Genomic DNA, 22,358 nt, shown 5'->3' with positions numbered 1-22,358 from the left:
GTTCCAGGCCGAAGAAACAGTGGTGGTTTTTTGTTTGTTTTAACTTTCAACAAAATCGGTTCAGAATGAGGCTAAATGAAAATATATTGTATTTGCCTCACCTCAGGCAGCTCCTGGAAGCAGTGGCATGTCCCCCATTTGACTCCTACATGGAGGCGCAGGCCAGGCTGCTCTATGCAGTGGCCCGTCTGCAGGTGCCACCCCCGCATCTCCCATTGGCCATGGTTCCCGGCCAGTGGGAGCTACGGAGCTGGAGCCTGGGGCGGGGGAAGCGCGCGGAGCCCTCTGGATGCCCCTACATGTAGGAGCCAGATGGGGGACGTGCCGCTGCTTCCGGGAGCTGTGTGGAGGCCACAGCAGACAGGGAGCCTGCCTTAGCCCTGCTGCGCCGCTGACCGGACTTTGAACGGCCCAGTCAGTGGTGCTGACCAGAGCTGCCAGGGTCCCTTATTGACCAGGCATTCTTGTAGAAAACCAGACACCTGGCAATCCCACCTGTCTACTGTTTTCCACTAAATCCTTTCTCAAAAATCTTGTTTTATATAAAGCTATGTAAACATTGTGACTCCATGTGACTCCATGATCTTATTGTCTTTACCCTTATCCTTCCTCCACTCCCCAGTGTATGTCATCTCTTAATTTTTGCACTAAATTAGTACTTGATCATGCAATAGGAATCACCCAGGAGGACACTTACACTTGCATGTTCACAGTTCCAAGACCAAGAGCCTTAGTTTATAAACTCTTTGGGGGAAGAACTAGGGGTGAGATCTGTGCTGCATCTCTGAGCAACCCTGAGAAGTGGCTTTTAGCCACCTTTGCTGCTCTGCAATCATGGGCTGCTCCAGGAGCTGAGAGGCCTCCAGTATAATTAAGATCGCGCTTAGGTCCTGTTCAAGATATGGCAGACTCCCTAGAATCTCTTGCAGTTCTGCCTAGAATCATCACAGCACTGTTCTCTGTGGTCCCAGCCTGATATGCTCCTCCCTCCTCCAGTCCCTCTCCCAGCACACCCATAATGGCAGGGCTTGTCAGAGGGTCCTCAGAGAAGGCAGACTTATGCCTGCTTTCTTTAGATCTTACTGGGAAATCCTCCCCAGCAAGTCCTGGGGTTTGAGGGCCCCTTTACACTGCTCTGACCCTTTTAGTAAAGGGGCCAGAGCAGGGGTGAGAATCTCACTCTGAGCCTTCATCTGTTTTGTTAAGCAGCATGCATATCTATGATGTTATATAAATAATATGGTCATGTAGCACAAACGAGCTTAAAAACAATGACACTACCAACAGGAATGCTATAAACAAGTCATGGTAAGGAACAGTGGTCTGGACTGGTGATTGACTGATATTATAGCCATAATAGCACCGTGAGTCAGGGAAAATATTGTTGGATTGTATTACATTGCTTTGAGGGAATCAATTATAAATTACATTGCAGTTCTCTAAAATCCACTGCTGTGGATTAGATTGTCAGAGACAAAATTGCCAGAGTTAAATTTCCTTTTTGAGTCTTTGTTTGAGGACATTCATTTATCCATGGGTAGAGGAAGAGGCAATTCCAAGTGTCTGCAAATAGGTTGGGTGTTTGATGGAGGTATAGTCCTTGCTCATCTGAAAATACCTGGTGCTTTCTACTTGCAGTATTTTCATTCATCATCATTAGCAGAAAAGAGGTGGAACACCTTTGCTTGTGCAGGGTTGTCAACCTAAACAATCTGACTGAAAATATAAAAAACGGACATCAAATTTATAAATAACTAATTGAAACACATTGCAAATTCTGCCTCATAAAAATGAGCTGCATGTAATAAACACCAAACTAGGAGATATCCCTTTTCCAGCATTATTTACTCCTCCTTTAGTCAAAATTCAAGAGGATTTCTGCCAGAGAGGAGAATGTTATCAGTGGTTCACAGTCATGTTGGAAGGGTATAATGAGTGGGGTCCCACAGAGATCAGTTCAGGGTCTGGTTCTGTTCAATATCTTCATCAATGATTTAGATAATGGCATAGAGAGTACACTTATAAAGTTTGTGGACGATACCAAGCTGGGAGGGGTTGCAAGTGCTTTGGAGGATAGGATTAAAATTCAAAACGATCTGGAAAACTGGAGAAATGGTTTGAAGTAAATGGGCTGAAATTCAAAAGACAAATTCAAAGTACTCCACTTAGGAAGGAACAATTAGTTGCACACATACAAAATGGGAAATGACTGCCTAGGAAGGAGTACTGCGGAATGGGATCTGGGGGGTCATAGTGGACCACAAGCTAAATATGAGTCAACAGTGTAACGCTGTTGCCAAAAAAGCAAACATCCTTCTGGGATGTATTAGCAGGAGTGTTGTAAGCAAGATGCAAGAAGTAATTCTTCTGCTCTACTCTGCGCTGATTAGGCCTCAACTGGAGTATTGTGTCCAGTTCTGAGTGCCACATTTCAAGAAGGATGTGGACAAATTGGAGAGAGTCCAGAGAAGAGCAACAAAAATGATTAAAGGTCTAGAAAACATGACCTATGAAGGAAGATTGAAAAAATTGGGTTTGTTTAATCTGGAGAAGAGAAGACTGAGAGGGGACATAACCGTTTTCAAGTATGTAAAAGGTTGTTCCAAGGAAGAGGAAGAAAAATTGTTTTTCTTAACCTCTGATGATAGGACAAGAAGCAATGGGCTTAAATTGCAGCAAGGGAGGTTTAGGTTGGACATTAGGAAAAACTTCCTAGCTGGTTAAACTCTGGAATAAATTGCCTAGGGAGGTGGTGGAATCTCCATCGTTGAAGATGTTTAAGAGCAGATTGGACAAACACCTGTCAGGGATGATCTAGATAATACTTAGTTCTGCCATGAGTGCAGGGGACTGGACTAGATGACCCCTTGAGGTTCCTTCCAGTTCTATGATTCTATGTTGAACGGGACCATAAGCAAGTGAGACTTGTGGCAGCTGTGCCAATATCCGTTCGGTGCACAGACAGGTAATGAAGTCCCAAGTAATTACCAAAGATGTTGAAGGTAACACAAACCACGCATAACGTCTAAAGATATAAAGAAGAGTGAAGTGTACATGATTAAGAATACCAAGCAGACCAGGGATCCCCAACTAGCTAAACAATTTTACAGTTCACTTGTTAGTTCACCAGCTTTTACATCCTGGGCCTGATTCACCGCTGCATTTCTTCCAGTTCTGCACTAGTGTAACTCCAAGTCAGGCCCATTGTCCATCAGTATTAAAATGTACTAGAGCATTTGTTTTAGGTTTATTGCTTTCACCATTTCCAAGTGCACAGTGATTCCAGCCCAGCACTCACTTTTTAAATGAACAACAGACAGATTTTAATAATTCCCAGCTCAGTTTTTGCCAGACTATTGGTAAAAAGAATGAATGCTTAGATAAAATGAAACTTCATGGGCTGTCCATCTGTTGGACCAGGAGATTTTCCTGTCACCTGGAGCATGGGACCGGAACCTCAGACTGAGGGCACCCCTTTGCTTCCCATTGCTGGGAGACCATTGGACAGGCTGCTGTGTAGAAACCTTGGTGCTTTCATTCTCCTTATTTACAAGCACAGAATGGCACAAGAGTTGATGGTGTCTTGTGCTGTCTAGTATGGCTGTGCCACTAACGGTTCCTTTTTTTTATTGAGTTTCTTCTTTATGTTGTATCAGTTGTTTTCATTTTGGGTGGAGTTAAAAGTCTACAGAGTTCTGAATTGTAAATGTTTTTTCGTTACATATACTACTAGTCAATGGGTTGCAGATGCTCAACACTTCTCAAAAATAGGCCATTTTTATTTAGATGCCTAAATATAGATTAAAGAGCCATCCAGATTGGAAAGTTTGGGCTCAGTCCCTGCTCAGTAGAGAAATCTAAATTCATCATGACACAACAAGTGAGGTTCATATACAGATAAGCAGTAGGAGGAACGGGAGAGGGATGATGCGGTGACAATAAGATCACCTGTTAGCCCATGTATGCATCTTGATGGTGTCTGTTCCTTTACTGGGTCCTTTCCTCCCACTCATTTCTCATAGGCAAGACAGCAGAGGGTGAGTTTTAGGAGGTATTTGAATGCAGCAAGAGAGGTGGTCTGGTGAACAGGTTTGAAGAGCATATTCTAATTCAGAGTTTAGAGAAATGGTTAGGGTGATGGAGAAGTACTATCCTGTTGTAGCCTTTGCATATCTGCTCAGTCTTCAGAGCTGTCTGTCCAGCATATTTCATGAGCATTAAAGTCACTTTAAAATATTAAACACCAACTGCCTTGAGGAAACTGGTGCACCCCCATTAAAATTGAGTTTCTAATACTGTTAGTAATTACATTGAATACTATTCTACCAGCCACAAATAATTGGATTTGGATTACTGTAGAGTGCAATCTGCATCTTGGGGAGATAAAATGTATAAGCCCTCCCTAGCAGCAAATGTCGGGATTAGGGGATTTTCTCCTTAACCAAAAGGATGGGAAAGCTGTTGTGTGAACGCTGATGTACAATCCCAAAAATGTGCTATTAAAAATATTCTTCACATATTAAATGTGATTGGAAGTGTTTTAAAAAATGGAGAGCAATTGTAGAGTTATGTGCTGCATTTCTCAAATATGAGGTGGCACTTTGTTCTTCCATTGTTTATTACACCCTCTTTTTCAAGCTAAATAATATTTCACTCCGTACGGACCTACAGTTCTTCTTATCCTAAAGAATGGGAAAAAAAACCTGGGAAAACTTCGGGCTTACCATGTATTTAAAAGATCTGACTTACTTGAGCAGTTTGGGTCTGAAGCTCGTGGATCATTACCACTTTGACCATGAAATGTTTCCTCTCCAGCCAGAGATGCCTCTTTTCTCAGAAGACAGTGGGTGTGAAACGATGGGTAGCATGTGAATAGGGTCTACATATGCCACTGCAGTTTACGAAGTAGCTACTGCTACGCTGGCTGTGCTGCTTGCACACTAGAAATATACACAAGCAAGCTGTTTTAGGGAACGCACAAAGTCTAATCCGAAGCTGCAGTGGGCCCTTGAAAGCAGCATCAAGTCTAATATTTGAATTCAGATATGTATTTTTTTAATCCATCAATCCAGAGAATTTGCTTCATTAGTCCTTATGCAATTTTTCAAATTTCTCCAGTGTTTACAGCATCTACAATTAAAAGTCTGATTTTATTTCAAAATATGACATTAAGAATGACTTCATGCGTGATCTTTAATTCACCTCTTCTGGCCTTGTTCTTAAACAACTGCTCAGAGCTGTTACAAATTGACTCCACCCTGGTGCTGGTAGGAGCTGTATTTATTTTGATGTGTTTATCCTTTTTTTTTTTTTTTTTTTTTGGGTCATGCCCACAAACTTTGAAGATATTCCATATGGGCCTTATGTCATCTACACCATGATGTAAACCAGGAGTATCTCTGCTGAAATCAGCGGAGTTACACTCCTGTGAAGTGTAAGTGAGATCACTGATCAAGCCCTTTAAATATTTACTCTGCCGCTTTATAAAATATGAAAAGTAGCAATAACACAGAGAATTATATTTTCTTATTTTTCATGACCTAGATTACGTGGAAGGCAGAGTTGTCCCAATTATTTTAAATTTCTGTTAGCACTTAAAGCAATTTTAATATGTCAGCTCAGATGGAAAATAAGGGTTTCATCCTGCTGCTTTTGAGGATAGTGGTTGCTTTGTAACTCATTTAAATGAGAGCAGGGACAGGCTCTAAGTTATTAAATTACATGTACACTGTTGCCAGGTTACCATCAGTCAATTTGCATTTACCTAGCAGAGTTATTAAGCTTAATTGTAAAAAAGGACTATGGGGTGTTTTTAGCTCAACATGCACATGAACTACCATTTAAGTAAGTGGTCTTCACAGAGTGGAAAAAATATTTTGCTGGCTAGAGAAACTTCAGGAAACATCTAGTGTGTGTGAGGGTCTGAGGAACACAGCAGTGAGAGAGTATTAACTCCAGTATTATTTTGTACGATACAAACAGTGGAATGCAAGACCATCACACACCAAAAATGCAGACAATAATAGCAACTGAGACCGACAGATGATGCTTTAAGGGTGCTAGAAAGTTTTTTTCCCCCATGAGCTTAAAATAACTGTGGGGCTCATTAGAGGTGGAGCCATGAGTGAGCTAAGCAGGTCAGCCAACACAGAGCCAATACAAACTTTATAGAAGTCCACGCCACATCAGTTCCTCTCATGCTTCTTTTGTTTTTGACCTATGCCTGCCTTTTCTGTTTGAGACATTATGGAAGCAATGGAGCAATTGGTATGAGAGTAGCTTGTTGAATTCACAAGTGCAACATTAAGTCAATAGGCCAAATGAATTTGTCTTGTGGGGGTACTGCTCCACAGATGTCCATCAAGTGGTGCTCACTTGTACCATTGGTTAACTTGCTCAATGTATCTACTGGTTTGAAATTTCTACAAGAATCTGTACACTATAGATATTTAGAATCATACAAGTTAGAGATGAGAGAGACCTTTTACGACTTCCAGTCCATCTCTATCTTCCTGTCAATGCAAAATTGCTCCTTAGACTACACATACTAATGTTTTATCCAGTCTAGTTCTAAATGTCCCAAGCATTGGGGATTCTCCACTTTCCTTGGGAGAGTATTCCATAGCCAAATACACCTCTACCCCGATATAACGCGACCTGATATAACATGAATTTGGATATAATGCGGTAAAGCAGCGCTCTGGGGGATCGGGGCTGCACACTCTGGTGGATCAAAGCAAGTTAGATACAATGCAATTTCACCTATAACGCGGTAAGATTTTTTTGGCTCCCGAGGACAGCGTTATATGGGCACAGAGATGTATGTCTCACCATCAGGATACTTTCCCTGATATTCAGCCTACATTTTCCTGTTCTTTGTTTCATCCCATTATGCCTAGTTATAGCCATAGATACTGTATCACACCAAATAATTCTTCCTCTTCGGTACTTACTCCTTGACAGCTGCCCTTCACCCAGTTATTGATCTTGGCAAGGCCTATAGACTGTTTGGAGATGATGCTGTTTTCACTTAACGTGAAGGTGGTTTAGAGCTGTATGTTGTGGGACAGGATGAACTACAATTCAGCAGTCTCCCCTACCAGCTTCCCATAGAAGTTGGGCAGGATGAAGGAGAGGATCGAGCCCTGAGAACTTCCATAGCTGAAGGATCATAAAGATCTCTGGGTATGTCTACACTGCAATTTGACACCTGCAGCTGGCCTGTGCCAGCTGATTCAGGCTTGCAGGGCTCAGGCTATGGAGCTGTTTAATTGCGGTGTAAATGTTCCAGTTTGGACTGCACTGTGGGCTTTGTGACCCTCCCATCTCACCAGGTCCCAGGCTGCAGCCCAAGCCTGAACATCTACACTGCAATTAAATAGCCCCTTAACTTGAGTCCCATGAGCCCAAGTCAGCTGGCATGGGCCAGCTGCAGATTTTTAATTGCAGTGTAGACATACCCTCTGAGTGGAGTCAATTTCAGGGGTTACTGAAGTGCCTAAAATTAAGCATATCCATAAATGTTTGCAGGATCAGGGCCTGATTCTGTCATTCTTTAGAAAAGAAATAATAATAACTAGGGCTGTTGATTAATCACAGTTAACTCACGCGATTAACTCAAAAAAATTAATCATGGTTAATCACAGTTTTAATCATACTGTTAAACAATAGAATATCAATTGAAATTTAAATATTTTGGATGTTTTTCTACATTTTCGTACATATTGTATTCTGTGATGTAATTGAAATCAAATTCTCGATTGCAAATATTTGCACCATGAAAATATTATTTTTCAATTCACCTAATACACGTACTGTAGTGCAATCACTTTGTTGTGAAAGTGCAGCTTACAAATGTTAATTTTTTTTGTTACATAACTGCACTCAAAAACAAAACAATGTAAAACTTAAGAGCCTACAAGTCCACTCAGTCCTACTTCTTCTTCAGCCAATTGCTAAGACAAACAAATTTGTTTACATTTACAGTAGATAATGCTGCCCACTTCTTATTTACAGTGTCACCAGAAAGTGAGAATAGGCATTTCCATGGCACTTTTGTAGCCAGTCACAAGATATTTACACGCCAGATATGCTAAACATTCGTATGACCCTTCATGCTTTGGCCACCATTCCAGAGGACATGCTTCCATGCTGATGATGCTAGTTAAAAAAATAATGCGTTAATTAAATTTGTGATTGAACTCCTTGGGGGAGAACTGTATGTCCCCTGCTCTGTTTTATCTGCATTCTGCCATATATTTCCTGTTATAACAGTCTCAGATGATGACCCAGCACATGTTGTTCATTTTAAGAACACTTTCACTGCGGATTTCACAAAATGCAAAGAAGGTACCAATGTGAGATTTTGAAAGATAGCTACAGCACTCGACCCAAGGTTTAAGAATCTGAAGTGCCTTCCAAAATCTGAGAGGGATGAGCATGCTTTCAAAAGCCTTAAAAGAGCAACACTCCAATGAGGAAAATACTTTGAATTGTTATTGAGCAGAACTCGTCATCAGCATGGACGCATGTTCCCTGGAATGGTATTTGAATCATGAAGGGACATATAAATCTTTAGCACATCTGCTACATAAATATCTTGTGATGCTGGCTACAACAGTGCCATGTGAAGGCCTGTTCTCATTTTCAAGTAACATTGTAAACAAGAAGTGGGCAGCATTATCTACTGCAAATGTAAACAAACTTGTTTGTCTGAGGAATTGGCTGAACAAGAAGTAGGACTGAGTGGACTTGCAGGCTCTAAGCTTTACATTGTTTTGTTTTTGAATGCACTTATTTTTGTACATAATTCTACATTTCTAAGTTCAACTTTCATGATAAAGAGATTGCACTACAGTGCTTGTATTACGTGATTTGAAAAATACTATTTCTTTTGTTTTTTTTACAGTGCAAGAACTTGTAATAAAAAATAAACATAAAGTGAACACTGTATACTTTGTATTCTGTGTTGTAATTGAAATCAATATATTTAAAAATGTAGAAAACATCAAAAATATTTAAATAAATGGTATTCTATTATTAACAGTGCAATTAATCACACTTTATTTTTTAAATCGCTTGCTAGCCCTAATAATAATCAAGTTATTCTGGAAAGATTTATCTTTTATGGCTCTGATCTAGCAAAATACTTAAACCTCGGCCTAACTTTAAGCATGTAAATTAAGCATATGAGTAGTCCCATTGAAATAAAGAGGGCTAACCATATTTAAAGTTAGGCATATCCATGAGTGGTTTGCTGCCTGTTGCTCATGGTTTGGTCACCAGACAGGGTCCCTTTTGTGCACCCATTCATTGAAGGAATGATCCCAGATTTTTAGTGTTTTTTGGTTTTTGTTTTTTCCTCTGAATTAGTAACTGTGATAGTTTTCAGGACTGCATTTGTGGTATAAATGCATCACAAATGATTCCAAATAAAATCACTATTACTTTGAACAGTATTTCCCTTCATTGTGTATTTAAATGAGTTATACAGAATCCTGAGGTAAATTTAATGGGAAATTTTATTTCTTTTCAATACAATATTGTATAATCTTATCACAGAAACAACTACATAACTGCTGTAATGTAAATTCAGATATTCAAAGTCTAAATATTTGCAGTAGAGGAAAATGGGGTGTTCAATGGAATTTTTCTATTTTTTCTGTTGTAGAATAGATCAGTGCGCATTTCTTTCACCAAAGGAACCTACTGAACAACTGCAGAATTTAAATGAGGTAAGTTTAACCAAAACTTTAACTGCATAAATGCAGTGTTGCTAAACTCACACTGTATTTGACATTTAACATAGAACCCTTGCTCCTGGAAGCATGTGATTACATAAGAATTTTGGCTTTCATTTAAAAAAAAAAAGTAAGTTTCTAGCTTTCATGTTGGCAGAGAAATATTTGAAAATATCACCCAAGGGCGAACCCTAAGAGCTCAAAAACCAGAAGGCAAATAAAAATAACCCCAATTTTTTCAAAGTCTCATGATTTTAAGCCAATCTTATGATTTCTAGTGTCTGAATCATGATTTCTAAGTGATTGGTGTTAGCAATACTGAGAGAGATCTTAAGTTGCTATAATTTTGTTTGGTCCTCACATCACAACTGAAATGCATTAGAACAGCACTTCCATTTTGTTTAAAAATTAAGGCTATATTAAGGAGTGGGAGGGGACAAAGTAGTCAGGAAACGCCACTAGGCAAGATGAAAAAAGATTGATGCATGAGGTGCATTTATTCAGTGATCAGAGGAGCAGATTGTGGGAGAGAGAAAAGGAAGAAACGAAAACAAAAGGAATTGCACATATTTCTGACTGTTGAAATAATAGTTAGTTTTAACGTGGATGTCAAAGAATATGACACAGAGAAGCTCTTTGTGTGATAGCAAGCTCATACTAAAAAGAAAAGGAGTACTTGTGGCACCTTAGAGACTAACAAATTAATTTGAGCAGCTCGTGAACGCTTATGCTCAGATAAATTTGTTAGTCTCTACGGTGCCACAAGCACTCCTTTCGTTTTTGCGGATACAGACTAACACGGCTGCTACTTTCAAGCTCCTACTGTGTATCAAACAATGGGCAGCCTTATGTCAAACTCAAACAATTGAGTCAACATATTGGAAGCCAAAATACAGGCTGTGCAATTGGCCTAGGTAATGGGTAACCTTACAAAGCCACTTCACAAATAAAGGCAATCTCATACTAGTGTAAAGGCCTGTTACACTCTGAAAAGTTCTGAACAAGAGACTTTATTTTATAAGGTGTAGGATAAGGCAGCAGAGACATAAAAGGGGAAGGAAGATGAGGGGAGGGGGTCACTTTCAGGCCATGGAAGAAGATTGTTACCACAATGAGCCAGAGAACATCCATTCCTATTAATAGGGCCTTGACGTATATTAATAGAAAACCACCATCTGTCCTTTTAAAGAAATTCAGGTGTAATCAGTTCATTAGTCGGAGTCCTTTTCTGTGTGCTGATGTCACCATAGCTCAGATCAATATTAAAATTTATAATATAAATAAGAAGACACCATCAATGTCCAACCATTGGAAGAGAGGCATGTGGAAATGTCCTGTGGTAGTCTGGTGCCAGGATGTAAAGTGCGTGAGAAATTTACTTCAATAAATTGTTAGTTCTTCTGACAGCTCAGCTGCAGAAACCAGTGAAACTTCCACAATTAAAATATCAGAATTTAAAATTCATGCAGAACGTACTTCAAATGTTATGATAAACATGCAGTAAAGACAATAAATAAAAGCAATTAAAATATACTGTTAATATGGATCATGTTTACTTGTAATGGTAGAGGGATAGTCCACGGGAACATAATCAGAATTTCTATATTTCAGGACTGTTTCAGGACTAATGCAAACCCAAGTGGGCATGTGCCATACCAAGATAAATTCACTCCTTGGGTCATTGAGGGCATTCTGCCTCCTCACAGCTCACCCATGGCATGATACAAGCACAGTGCAGATCTGTGTGTGTCTTATTACTCCTGGTTTGTTCCACATAAAGGAAATTCTGCACTTAAAATGTCATAAGCCTCAAGACGCACAAACTGCCAAAACAGATACTGCAGCTCTCTATTGTTCTTTGCCGAGAATATGTATTGAAAACATTCTAATTTATTTTTAGCTGGAACTGTGATTTCAGATTAATAAGAGGGGCGGGATTTTTATATTGTTCTAATGCCACTTTTTATTTTCTTGCAATACAGAAATCAAACAAGTTGATACTAATCCAGTTCTTTTCTATATTAATTACTTTAAAGCAGTGGTTCTCAAACTTTTGTACTGGTGACCCCTTTCACATAGCAAGCCTCTGAGTGTGACCCCCCCCCTTATCAATTAAAAACACTTTTACATATATTTAACACCATTATAAATGCAGGAGGCAAAGCGGGGTTTGATGTGGAGGCTGACAGCTCGTGACCCCCCCATGTAATAACCTTGAGACCCCCTGAGGGGTCCCGACTCCCAGTGTGAGGGATAGTTCAGTGGTTTGAGCATTGGCCTGCTAAACCCAGGGTTGTGAGTTCAATCCTTGAGGGGGCCATTTGGGATCAGGGCAAAAATTGAGGATTGGTCCTGCTCTGAGCAGGGGGTTGGACTAGATCACCTCCTGAGGTCCATTCCAACCCTGGTATTCTATGATTCTATGAAAGGATTTTCAAGGTTGAAAGAGTGGTTTATCATGCTTTTTGCCCCAGACAATTTTACAAATCTGAAAAGTCCATCAATAATTAAACACAAATGTGCTATTTAAAAATAATCCAGATACAAGAGAATCCCCTACCTCTCGCACAGGCTGTATACTTGGGGAAGGGCAGAGCATGGCCATTTGGGGCCTATGGGGGTAATTGGTATGTGACAGGGAGGCCTGAAACGCCCCTGTCCAGAGAATACCAACTGGAGGTTCTGGTTATTTTCCAGTCTCCCCATTTGCCTTCTAAACTGAGAAAGGACAGACCAGATGAAGGGTTCATGCTCTGTCCCAGCTTTTGCTACCTCTCTTCCCTTCTTTTCCAGGTGTCTTTTCCCACGACTTTAAATTTGCCTGACTGGCTGCTTTGTGGCACTGGAGCTTTCTGGGTATCCAGTAACAATGAGGTTCACAGGGTTTAAGACTAATTTAATAATAATGGTGGATATTAGGGCGATTGATAGATCTTGCTCTTCAAAAACCAATATCTCTCTACTTTATTTTCCTAGGTACAGGGGGCAGGGGTCCAGAAACATATGTGATTTCTCTATGCTTCCATGACTGCTACGTGTGCAAATGGGCCAAGTTGTGTTGTGATGGTGGTGTTTTTTCAGTTCTGTGCTTGTTCTTAGTATCCCGAGAGTCCATTCTAGATGCAAGTGATCTTCTCTGTGAAATACGATAATTCCTTACAGTGAGAATTTCTGTAGCATATAAAAACATTTATGGTCCAGAAAGTTCTCAGGGGGGCGTGGCTTAGTGATCTCTGAGGCAGAGGAGAAGCAGGCTGTCTTAGCCTCCTTCACAGCAGTGCTTGAGGCTGTGTGTAGTTTAAGGGATTAATACTGATCCATCAAACTGTTCATGGTTTGGGATCTGTGTCTCAGATGCAGCCTGTCTTCCATTGTCCAACCCAGTGGTTTGGATCATCTGGGATGCTCAAGTGGACAGTTCGTACATCTGTTCAACCGGATGTTTGGGGAAGGATGTTTTCAATGGGGGACTCTTAATTTGCTCTTCAATAAAGGTATAGGGAAGAACTGAACCTGAGTTTGTTGAACTAGGTCATAGTATTTTCCCCGACTTTTCTTGAAGTGGCAGTTTGAGGGAAACATTAAAAGAGTCTTTGGTGGTGGTAGGGTTTTTTTGGAGTGGGGAAAGTCAAGGGTGATTTAATTTTTGATTGGTATTTTAACTAAAGAATATATAGAAGAGCTGTAATAGTTTGTACATGGAGCTAGAGGCTTTGGGCACATTTTTAGAAATGGGGGAAGAAGGGAAACTAAGATGTAAATAGACATGTCATACTAGGATAAAGTCACTTTTGTGTCACCGAAGTCCTTCTGCAACCTCACAGTTCCTCCATACCATAATATAATCAGAGTGCAGATCTCATTGTGTTTTTCATAGATTCATAGATTCATAGATATTTAGGTCAGAAGGGACCATTATGATCATCTAGTCTGACCTCCTGCACAATGCAGGCCACAGAATTTCACCCACCACTCCTAAAAAAGACCTCACACCTATATCTGTGCTATTGAAGTCCTCAAATTGTAGTTTGAAGACCTCAAGGAGCAGAGAATCCTCCAGCAAGTGACCCGTGCCCCATGCTACAGAGGAAGGCGAAAAACCTCCAGGGCCTTCCAATCTGCCCTGGAGGAAAATTCCTTCCCGACCCCAAATATGGCGATCAGCTAAACCCTGAGCATATGGGCAAGATTCATCAGCCAGATACTACAGAAAATTCTTTCCCGGGTAACTTGGATCTTACCCCATCTAAAAACCCATCACAGGCCATTGGGCCTATTTACCATGAATATTTAATTACCAAAACCATGTTATCCCATCATACCATCTCCTCCATAAACTTATCGAGTTTAATCTTAAAGCAAGATAGATCTTTTGCCCCCACTACTTCCCTCGGAAGGCTATTCCAAAACTTCACTCCTCTGATGGTTAGAAACCTTCGTCTAATTTCTAATCTAAATTTCCTAGTGGCCAGTTTATATCCATTTGTTCTTGTGTCCACATTGGTATTGAGTTTAAATAATTCCTCTCCCTCTCTGGTATTTATCCCTCTGATATATTTATAGAGAGCAATCATATCTCCCCTCAACCTTCTTTTAGTTAGGCTAAACAAGCCAAGCTCCCTGAGTCTCCTTTCATAAGACAAGTTTTCCATTCCTCGGATCATCCTAGTAGCCCTTCTCTGTACCTGTTCCAGTTTGAATTCATCCTTCTTAAACATGGGAGACCAGAACTGCACACAGTATTCCAGGTGAGGTCTCACCAGTGCCTTATATAACGGTACTAAAACCTCCTTATCCCTACTGGAAATACCTCTCCTGATGCATCCCAAGACGACATTAGCTTTTTTCACAGCTTTTTTTTTTATCATTGTCCGTAGGTTCCACATAGAAAGGAAATTACTACCTAGGAATGCCATCATATATCATTTCTATTTTCTGTCACCTTAATGCATTCTGAAAATTTCCTCATTTTTTAAAGTTATGAACTGTAATAATCTATTTTCAGTTTAATACAAGCAGTCAAGACATTTTTCTTTGATCTGGGTTAATGAAGCTTTTACTTTTTTCTTGTGACACTGCAATGGAATTAAATGGCACTCACTCCATTCTTTTGAATTGTTAATTGCTTTGAAAGGATGCTAAAGTTTGAATAAACTGCCTTCCAGAGGATATTAACTCCTTTCTCAAACTTGTAAAGCACAAACTCTTATTAAGGTGACCCTACAGTGAGCTTTCCAAAATATGTTTGAAGTAAAGATCTATATTCATGCAGATTTTCTCATAAATATTCTTCTTCTGACTTTAAGAAAGTTTAAAAAGGCATAACTTTAAATGTTACGATGTGTTCTTTCAAGGAGCTTGTGTTAGACATTCATGTCACACTGTATGGAGCCAGATTCTTATTTCATTGACACTGAAGTAAATCAGGAATAGTTGCACTGAAGTCTGTGGTGTTGCACTAGCATAGAACCATATGAGGTCAGAATCAGGTCCTAAGTATTAGCCTCAGCTGGTGTAAATCAATGTTGCTTAATTGTCTTAAGTGGAGGTGACTCTCAGTTTATAATCTTACCAAAATACTGTTAGGGTTGGTGAGCACGCTTTGTGACTTAACTTTTCTTTGTAGCTGTATAAAACTGCATCTAATTTTTTGTTTGCTTCTCTGACCAACCTCCTTCCCTTAGTAGCCTGGACAAAAACCTGGCAAATAGTCAGTCAGTCCTCTAGGAACTGGCCATTTTCCTAAGGGTTAGTGAAAGAGAGAATTTTAACTAACAAGCTATGTCTCCTTGTCCATGATCTCATGTAGGTCTCTAATCAATGCAAATGTTGATATCTCAGCTTCTATTTCTGAATCCTCAATGATTTCTGTAGCTTTCTGAATGTGTTCTACAACTCTAAAGCTAGTCCACTTTTTAATGGTCAGACAACTGGCGGGGGAGGTCCATTTTGGTGGAGGCTGTACATTTATAGGTAGAAATAAAATGTTCTTTTTGGCACATGAGGTCCACCCATGGGTACTTATTGGCTATGCCTAGCAATGGCCACCTTTCACACTGGGAGAGAAAAGAAAAGGAGTGAGGGCTTGGAAGCTGGGCTCAGGAGGAGGACTCCATATCGGAATGCTGCATTGATGGTACACCCATATCTCTAGGATAGTGACCTGTAGAAGTGTGAGCAGAATATCAGGGGCTGGCCTAGTATACCTCTTCCAAGCTCCACTCAAGCTAGCGCGTTAAAATAGCAGTGTGGGCATTGTGGTATGGGCAGTGGCAAGGGCTAGCCACCTGGGCTCAGACCCAGATGGTCAGGCATGATTGTACACAGACAGCTAACTAGTGCCACCTCTGCTGCAAATTTATTGCTGCTATTTTTAGCACACTAGCTTGAGCAGGCTGCCCAGTTTGTTGGTGGTAAGGGCAGATAGTTAGGCTGATGGGATATTTCAGTCTCTGCAGCACTCTGTTAACATTACACTAACCAGAATTATATATGCTGATATCCCTGTAACAAGTCGTTATCCAGGGCATATTCAGGAAATTATATAAGTGTATTTGTTGTTAATTATTTTTAGTCTTTCCCCAGTCAGTGAAAATCCACCATCCACCCACCTTCCACAGATGGTGAAAAATATAATTTATAGCAGCTGAATACAAACCAGCTGGTAAATTACAGCATAAGCGTTTCTAAAATACAATGTTAGGCATTGTAGTCTGTGTGAGTGCTTTTATATTGGAGATTACCGTAAGTGCTATGGGTAATTAAAAAAAAAATTAATAGGACGATTCTAAATTAAGGAGTATAATTTCCCCTTGTTATGGAAATAAGTTGTTTACATTCCCCTGGCCAACCATATTTACCTCTGCCTTCACCCTCAGTATTAGGCAAGTTGGAGACACTAAGTAGGTCTCCCTTGTATGCCTTTGTCATCAGGGAGAAGCACAAGAGGAAATTCAGTGATAGGATCAGACCCTCCATTAGCCTGCACTTTTTGCAGTCATTTACACCTGTGCCAATGGTAAAACACTACCATTGTGAATTGGTATTATTTTCCATTCACTTTGCACCTGTGTAACTGAGCATGAAGTTCAAGGGAGTGGAGAATCAGGCCCATAGCCTCTCCCAAACTCTTACTGGCTGATTGACACATGTGGAATGCCTAACTAAGCCACCATGGCCACTGAAGAAAGGCTATTGCCCACTAAAACTCATGATCCGCACCATTGGTTGTGGCTGTTTTCAGCTGGAGGGGGCCCTAAGGCAGAATCACTTACCAAGACAACTGGTAGCAGATCGTTTTAAAAAAGGTTTTCTTTAATATAATTAGCCACCTTGTTGTTTCCAAACATTATTCAGTGGGGGTGAAATTCAGCAGCCCTGGTGTGGAGGGCTAGCAAAATACTCTCTCCACCACCACTTAAAATGCACACAGGGCTGCACAGGGGATGATCACACAAGGTGCATCTCCTATGCACTGCAGAAAGGCTCTCCACTCTGGTGCCATGTAGGCTGATGAGGCTTTGGTGAGAGATACTGAGACAACTGCAGGTATGATCAGAAGCAGCCAAAGCAGGGACTGCAGTACTGGAGGGGTAGGTAGAGTGGAGCCCAGCTGGGCAGCTCGTCCTCCTGACACCCCTTGAATCCAGAACTGTGCATGGGAGACCCCACATACATTCACTCTGGAAACTCTAGGACCCATGTGTTATCTCCCTTTCCACCTGTCACATGGACTTGGGAGAAAGCTGCAGAGAGGCAGCAGCCTGAGATGCCCGCTGGTAGGTGCAGAAACAGCCAAAGCAAGGAACTTCAGATGTTTAAAGAACTTTATACGGTTTTGACTGGGCTTTCTCTACCGTGTGCTGATTGGCTGTTTTCTCTAACACAGCCTTCCTCACAGTCTTTTCAACCTCTGCATCACCCCACACCTGCCTGTCTTACCCTCTTTTCCCTTGTCCTGTGCCCTCACCCCCTCTTTCTTTCAATGTCCCCCTTCCTTTTCTTTCCAATTAGTTTAGCCCCTCCAAAGCATACCCACCTAAAGGAAAAAAATATGAAACTAACATGATGTTTGCCACCATCACATTGTTCACTCTGCTTGTGTATTCTACCCCTACCCCCACCCTGTGTCTGTCTATTTAGATTATAAGCTCTTCAGGACATGGATGGTCTTTTAGTTCTGTGTGTACAGCACCTAGCACAGTGGGGTTCTGATCACAACTGGGGCTCTTGGGTGATAGGATAATGTAAATAATAAGTGGGCTGCATCTATGCAGATCATGTAGCCCTAACACTTCATGGAAGTGGCACAGGAAGAGCTGTATCTACTATTTCAGACCACAGAAATCATATAAAATATATAATTTTTGAATGAATAGTGATGAAATTTAAGTAATTAATTCTGAATTAATGTCTTGCTCTTGCAAGCACTGTTACTGGATGCTTAATATTTGAAGTACTTATAGCAGGGGTGAAGACCAGCTGTTCATTAGACACTGGCTCAGAAGTCACCGCCAATGAATGAGTCACATTTTTGAAAATATTTGAAGGATAAGGAGCCAATTATACACAACACATATGTCTAATGTCAGCTAATGGACTGGCAATCCCAGTGCTGGTACGCCTCAAAGCAGACATAGAGTACATGGGTGAGACACCGCAAAAAAATGCATCTTCATCCTGAAAGCCACAGTCTCTGGAGGAAGTCCCAGAGATGGAGTCCCAGAGATTCTAGTGATGAACATCATTATTGAAGAGAGAGAACCAGGGGGGATGAACTGTCATGAGCACTCTAAGAAAAATGCTGCACTGAATAGAGTACTGGCTTGAGTGGAGAGAGAGTGTGATTCTCTGGATCCTGCTGGGCAGATCTGATATTTTAAAGTGGCCGGAAGACAGAAGTGGTCATTCCTCCCTAGAATGAGAAGATCATTGATGGACACTGCTGGGTATCAGGAAATATCAATGGATATCAAGTGCTTGTAGATCCTATGTCTGGGGCAAGCCTACCTATTGGATAGCCAATGTACTGGCTAATGCCATCAAAGGAAGAATACCAGTGAGACTTCTAAACTCAAATGTATAGGCTGTGGAGTTGTATCTTCAAACCAGAGTTGCAGGGGTACGTCGGTCTGAGGAAGTGATCTCTTAGGTGGAGGTGACCTTTGCAGAGAATTGAGATAAGCTGCTGGTGACAAGAAAGGAGAACAAGTTGCCTCTGCTAGAGAAGGACGTGGTAGGAAACTGCCCGTTCCAATTTAGGAGCTCCAAGGGCTGACTCCAGCACAGATGAGTGAATTAAGGGTGTCAGTAGAGAAGCAATAGAAGTCTTTTCTAAGGATGATCAAGACTTTGGTTATACCACCCTGGTTATGGGTTGTATACACACGGTGGTCACTAACCCAATACAGCAGAAACCTGAGAGAATTTTTCCACAAGTGTTTCAAGAGGTTAAAAAGCATGTCCCCAATCTGGTATTCCAAGGTGTTCTTAAGGAAAGCCACAGTCCCTGGGCATTGCCTGCAGTAATCATGATCAAAAAGGATGGCAGAGTGGTTTGGTTGTGATTTCAAGAAACTGAATGAAATCACATGTTAGGACATCTGCCCACTGCTCCGTGCGGAGAAATCATTAGATGTATTGGAAAATGCAAGAGTATTCTTAACCCTTGCTCTGACTTCGGGCTGTTTCCAAGTAGCAGTGGAAGCACAAGATAGGGAAAAGACTGCAGTACCGACTCCTTTCAGGCTGTTTGAATGGACATGATTACCATTTGGCTTGTGCACTGTGCCCACTACATTCCAGAGGCTAACAGAGGGAGTGTTGGCAGACTACATTCTGGACACCTTGTTGATATATCTAGATGATATTACTGTGTTCTCCAGAGGCTTCAAAAGTCATATACAGAAGCTGGATTTGATCTTCACATGTTTGAAGGAGCATGACTTGAAACTGAAACCTAGCAAGTGTTGCCTCTTACAAGTGGAAGTCAAATTCTTGGGCCATATGATGTTGACAGATGGCATCCAGGTAGACAAAGAGAAGACCAATACATTGAAAAACTGGCCTGTCTCTACTACAGATGGTTCATCCCCAGATTTCCACACATTGCTGCACCTTTACATCAGCTAGTCTGCCAAATGGGCTGAAAGAAGGGGAATGACCATGCACTACACTTTGTGTGGGATGTTGCCTTGTCAAGAAGCCTTCAATGAGCTAAGACTACAGTTAATGACACCAGCTGTACTCTCATATCCTGACTTCAGTCTGCCTTTCATAGTGACCAGAGATAAGAGCCTCCATGGCCTAGATGCGATACTGAGTCAAAAACAAAGGGGGAGGTGGGGCTGAACATGTGGTTGTGTATTCAAGCTGTAGGTTAAGGCATTCAGAGAAAAATGACAAGAACTACAGTGCCTTTAAGCTGGAGTTTCTTGCTGTTAAATGGGCTGTCACAGAAAAGTTTGATATACTCAATGTTCACGTTGGTTTCAGATCACAATCCTTTCCAATACCTGCCAACCACCAACCTGGATGATGTTGAGCATTTTTGAAGTGCATTACAAGCTGGGAAGACAAAACACCCATTCTGACTCATTGTATTGACTGTCCCTAATGGAAGACCCAGAGGTGAGTGAGGACTTAGAAAAGGATTTCCTAGTAATCCCTGAAGATGTCGTGCAGGTATGCCTGTGGCTGGAGGAGCCAGAACCTGAGGGTTATTAATGTGTGAGGAAAACTTCCCAGAATGCATCGGGGAGAAATCCTTTGTCTTTCAGGAATGACCTAATGATTTCAGTGTACTCCTGGGAAGAAATTCAGGTTCTGCAGCAGCAGGGTAACATCAGATTAGTCCTAGCAGAAGTTAGAACTAGATGTAACTGGACATTTGGAATCAAGGACCCACAATCCAGGAAATTAAGTCAGCCATGGGAACAGCTTAAATTTCACCGTGGAGTGTTGTCCTGGGTTTTATATGACCCAAGAGAAGGAGAAGTGAGGCAACTGGTAGTGCTGGTATCATTATGCAAGCAAGTTGATGAGGCTAACCATGACCACGGAAGGCATTTCAGAGATAGGGTACCCTGGAGATAAGTCATTACTGGCCCACAATGGTTAGTGATGTGCGGTCCTGGGTTAAGCAAGCAATATGCCCTAGCCAATGACATATTTCTTCGTACCAGCGCTCCTTTAATTTGCATCAATGTTACAGCCCCAATGGTAGTCTTAGCAATGTACTACACCCTGCAAGAGAAGAATGAAAATGTGTTAGTCCTCATTGACATGCATACCTAGCAACACATCCAAGTCCAGGAAGAAGATACTGGACTTGTACATTTGTTGTAACTGTGAAATTTACTGCACTTCAGAGACTACTGCATTGAACCTTACCAAAGCCAGTTTCTCACAATGTTTATGCTGTGCAGTGTTGTTTAATCCCCAAGAAATGGTTTTGGTGTAAATGGATTTTGTGTGTGTTTAAGTGAATTGCAGTGATTAAAGGGTTACCAGTGAGTTAGGAGTATCCTAGAATAGGGGCACCCTCATCCCATCCCAGAGGTGCCCATTGAGTACTGAGATAAATATCCAGGAACCCCTGAGCTCAGTCCTTCCTGTGTGATGTGAGTCCTATTCACTTGGCACCACGAGGGAAAGTAAAGATGGGCAGGCGCCAGGGAGAATAGGAATGGAAAGAACTTGCAGCCAGAGGGAACAGTGGATAGACCGGAGAATTGCACCGTCACCAGGAAAAGGCTGGTCTACGTGATCGGGGACTCTTACTGAGGAGAATGGACAGGCCTGTAACCAGAGCTGATCCAGAGAATAGAAGGGTGTGCTGTCTTCCAGGTGCTAAGGTACAGGATGTGGAACTAAGGTTGAAGAGGATCCTAAAGGGAGCGGGAAAGAATCCACTGATCATCCTTCATGTGGGAACAAATGATACCGGTAGATTCTCGCTGGAACGTATCAAGGGAGACGATGCCAGGCTGGGGAAGACGCTTAAGGAAATGGAGGCTCAGGTGATCTTCAGTGGGATTCTGCCTGTTCCTAGAGAAGGGCAACAAAGATGTGACAAGATTATAACTATCAACAGATGGCTCAGGCAGTGGTGCTATAAGGAGGGCTTTGGGATGTATGGCCACTTGGAGGCATTCATGGACAGAGGACAGTTCTCTTGGGATCTGAGTAGGGAAGGAAATAAACTTCTAGGATGGAGGCTGGCACAACTGATAAAGAGAGCTTTATGCTAGGAATTTGGGGGAGCTGTCCAGGTAATCTCCACGCCAGATTTTAGCATTGAGAGGGAAGAAAACTAAGTAAGAAAGGATACAGCCATGCTTAGGAGAATGGACATAAGGAGGAAGGGCAGTGTGGATACCAGTCTAATAGGTCATACTGGCTGTAGAATGTCCATGCCTAATCGGGTGAAGAATGTGAGCGAGGCCAAACAACAAAAATTAAGATGTTTGTACACCAATGCGAGGAGCCTCGGTAACAAAATGGAGGAACTAGAGCTATTGGTGCAGGAAGTGAAACCAGATATTATAGGGATAACGGAAACATGGTGGAATAGTCGTCATGACTGGACTACACGTATTGAAGGGTATGTGCTGTTTA

At 41.4% G+C, this 22,358-nt stretch overlaps 1 protein-coding gene across 7 annotated transcripts in view; it reads left to right on the top strand.

Annotated features, from left to right (window-relative positions):
* The window catches only part of FAM13C (family with sequence similarity 13 member C), a 200,954-nt gene that overhangs the window by 129,563 nt on the left and 49,033 nt on the right, over positions 1-22,358 (top strand). For all 7 annotated transcript variants that reach the window (XM_073353371.1, XM_073353370.1, XM_073353373.1 and 4 more), the window contains one exon: positions 9,671-9,734. In XM_073353371.1, the coding sequence (XP_073209472.1) occupies positions 9,671-9,734 (64 nt within the window). The remainder of the gene's footprint in view (positions 1-9,670; positions 9,735-22,358) is intronic.

This window comes from Lepidochelys kempii, chromosome 7 (assembly GCF_965140265.1).
Source record: "Lepidochelys kempii isolate rLepKem1 chromosome 7, rLepKem1.hap2, whole genome shotgun sequence".
Classification (NCBI taxonomy): Eukaryota; Metazoa; Chordata; order Testudines; family Cheloniidae; genus Lepidochelys; species Lepidochelys kempii.
Note: the sequence above shows the minus strand (reverse complement) of the source record. Positions and strands in the feature narration are given on the sequence as shown.